The 1,085-nt window shown below is 60.6% G+C and overlaps 1 protein-coding gene across 1 annotated transcript; it reads right to left on the reverse strand.

Moving 5' to 3' along the window:
* Positions 1-32: 32 nt before the first annotated feature.
* On the reverse strand, positions 33-470 carry EMIHUDRAFT_124511 (hypothetical protein; the record flags this gene model as incomplete). Its single annotated transcript, XM_005765377.1, has 1 exon — positions 33-470. A coding segment is annotated over one exon (438 nt), but the record flags the coding sequence as incomplete, so codon positions are not given.
* Positions 471-1,085: the final 615 nt, after the last annotated feature.

Below are 1,085 nucleotides of genomic sequence, written 5' to 3' on the forward strand. Positions count from 1 at the left end.
GGCGCGACGCCGTCGATGGCGAGGTAGAGCACCTTGCGCGGCCGCGCGATGGAGATGAGGCGGTCGGTGTAGGCAAAGATGCGCTCGAACATCTGCTCCTCGCTCAGCTTCTCGTTTGGGCCGACCTCGTCGCCGTGCGTGCACTGGTGGATGATGCCGTTCATGTCCAGGTAGAAGTTGTCGACATAGTCGGAGCGGCGGCGGCCCTCCGAGATCTTGACGTTGATCTGCGGGTACTTCTCCGTCAGCCACCGGAAGAATTTGGGCACGCCCATCCGGATGTCGCCGGCGCGGCCGCGGAACACTGCGATGGGCTGCGCCGGCTGCAGCTGCACTGCGCGCAGCGGCTGCCATGCACGCGCCATGAGGCCGGATCCGGCGAGTGTCGCGGAGCGGTGGTGCACGACGAGCGTGCCGGCTATGTCCAGCAGCGCGGCGAGGCAGACGAGGCGAAGCGACGAGGTGGGCATTCGCGAATAGCGTGCGCAGAGAGCGCAAAAAGTAAGACCAGTCCCTGCTCCAAGTGCTCCTGGACCAAGTGCTCCAAGGCTGGATCCCTACGAGCTACTTCCTCTTGATCACAGCGGATTTTGGTCACAATTTTCACATCATCGCAGAGCGCACCCGAGCTCAAAAAGTAGCAGGAAGGGCTTAGAAGGCTCTTAAAGGGGCTCCCAGCCACTAAATTTGTCCGCCCGGCCGATGCAAATGTCGTTTTGGGTGTCCGTCCACTGAAAACGGACTCCGGCAAGCACTTTTTTGGCGCCGTGGCCGTGCTCGGCGCGCGCAGCGCGCGGAAAATCGTAAATCGGTGCCATTTCAACCGTTTTGCACGGGATTTCTTGTGCATGTTCGGCCTGCCCAGCACCACATCTCTAGGGTTACACAGGAGGACGGGACAGGCATAGATGGGCCCAGGTAGGAGGCTCCACGCCACCTGAATCGCGTCGTGCCACCTGAAAGCCACAAAATGCCGGATTTTGCACGAGACACACGCGGAAAGCGCCACGTGCCTCCACGAGTCCTTTGCAGCTTTTTGCACAAAATGCAGGTGGCTTTAGCCACTTGCTCCATGAGCAAAACAG

Source organism: Emiliania huxleyi (genome assembly GCF_000372725.1).
Source record: "Emiliania huxleyi CCMP1516 unplaced genomic scaffold EMIHUscaffold_5561, whole genome shotgun sequence".
Lineage (NCBI taxonomy): Eukaryota > Haptophyta > Isochrysidales > Noelaerhabdaceae > Emiliania > Emiliania huxleyi.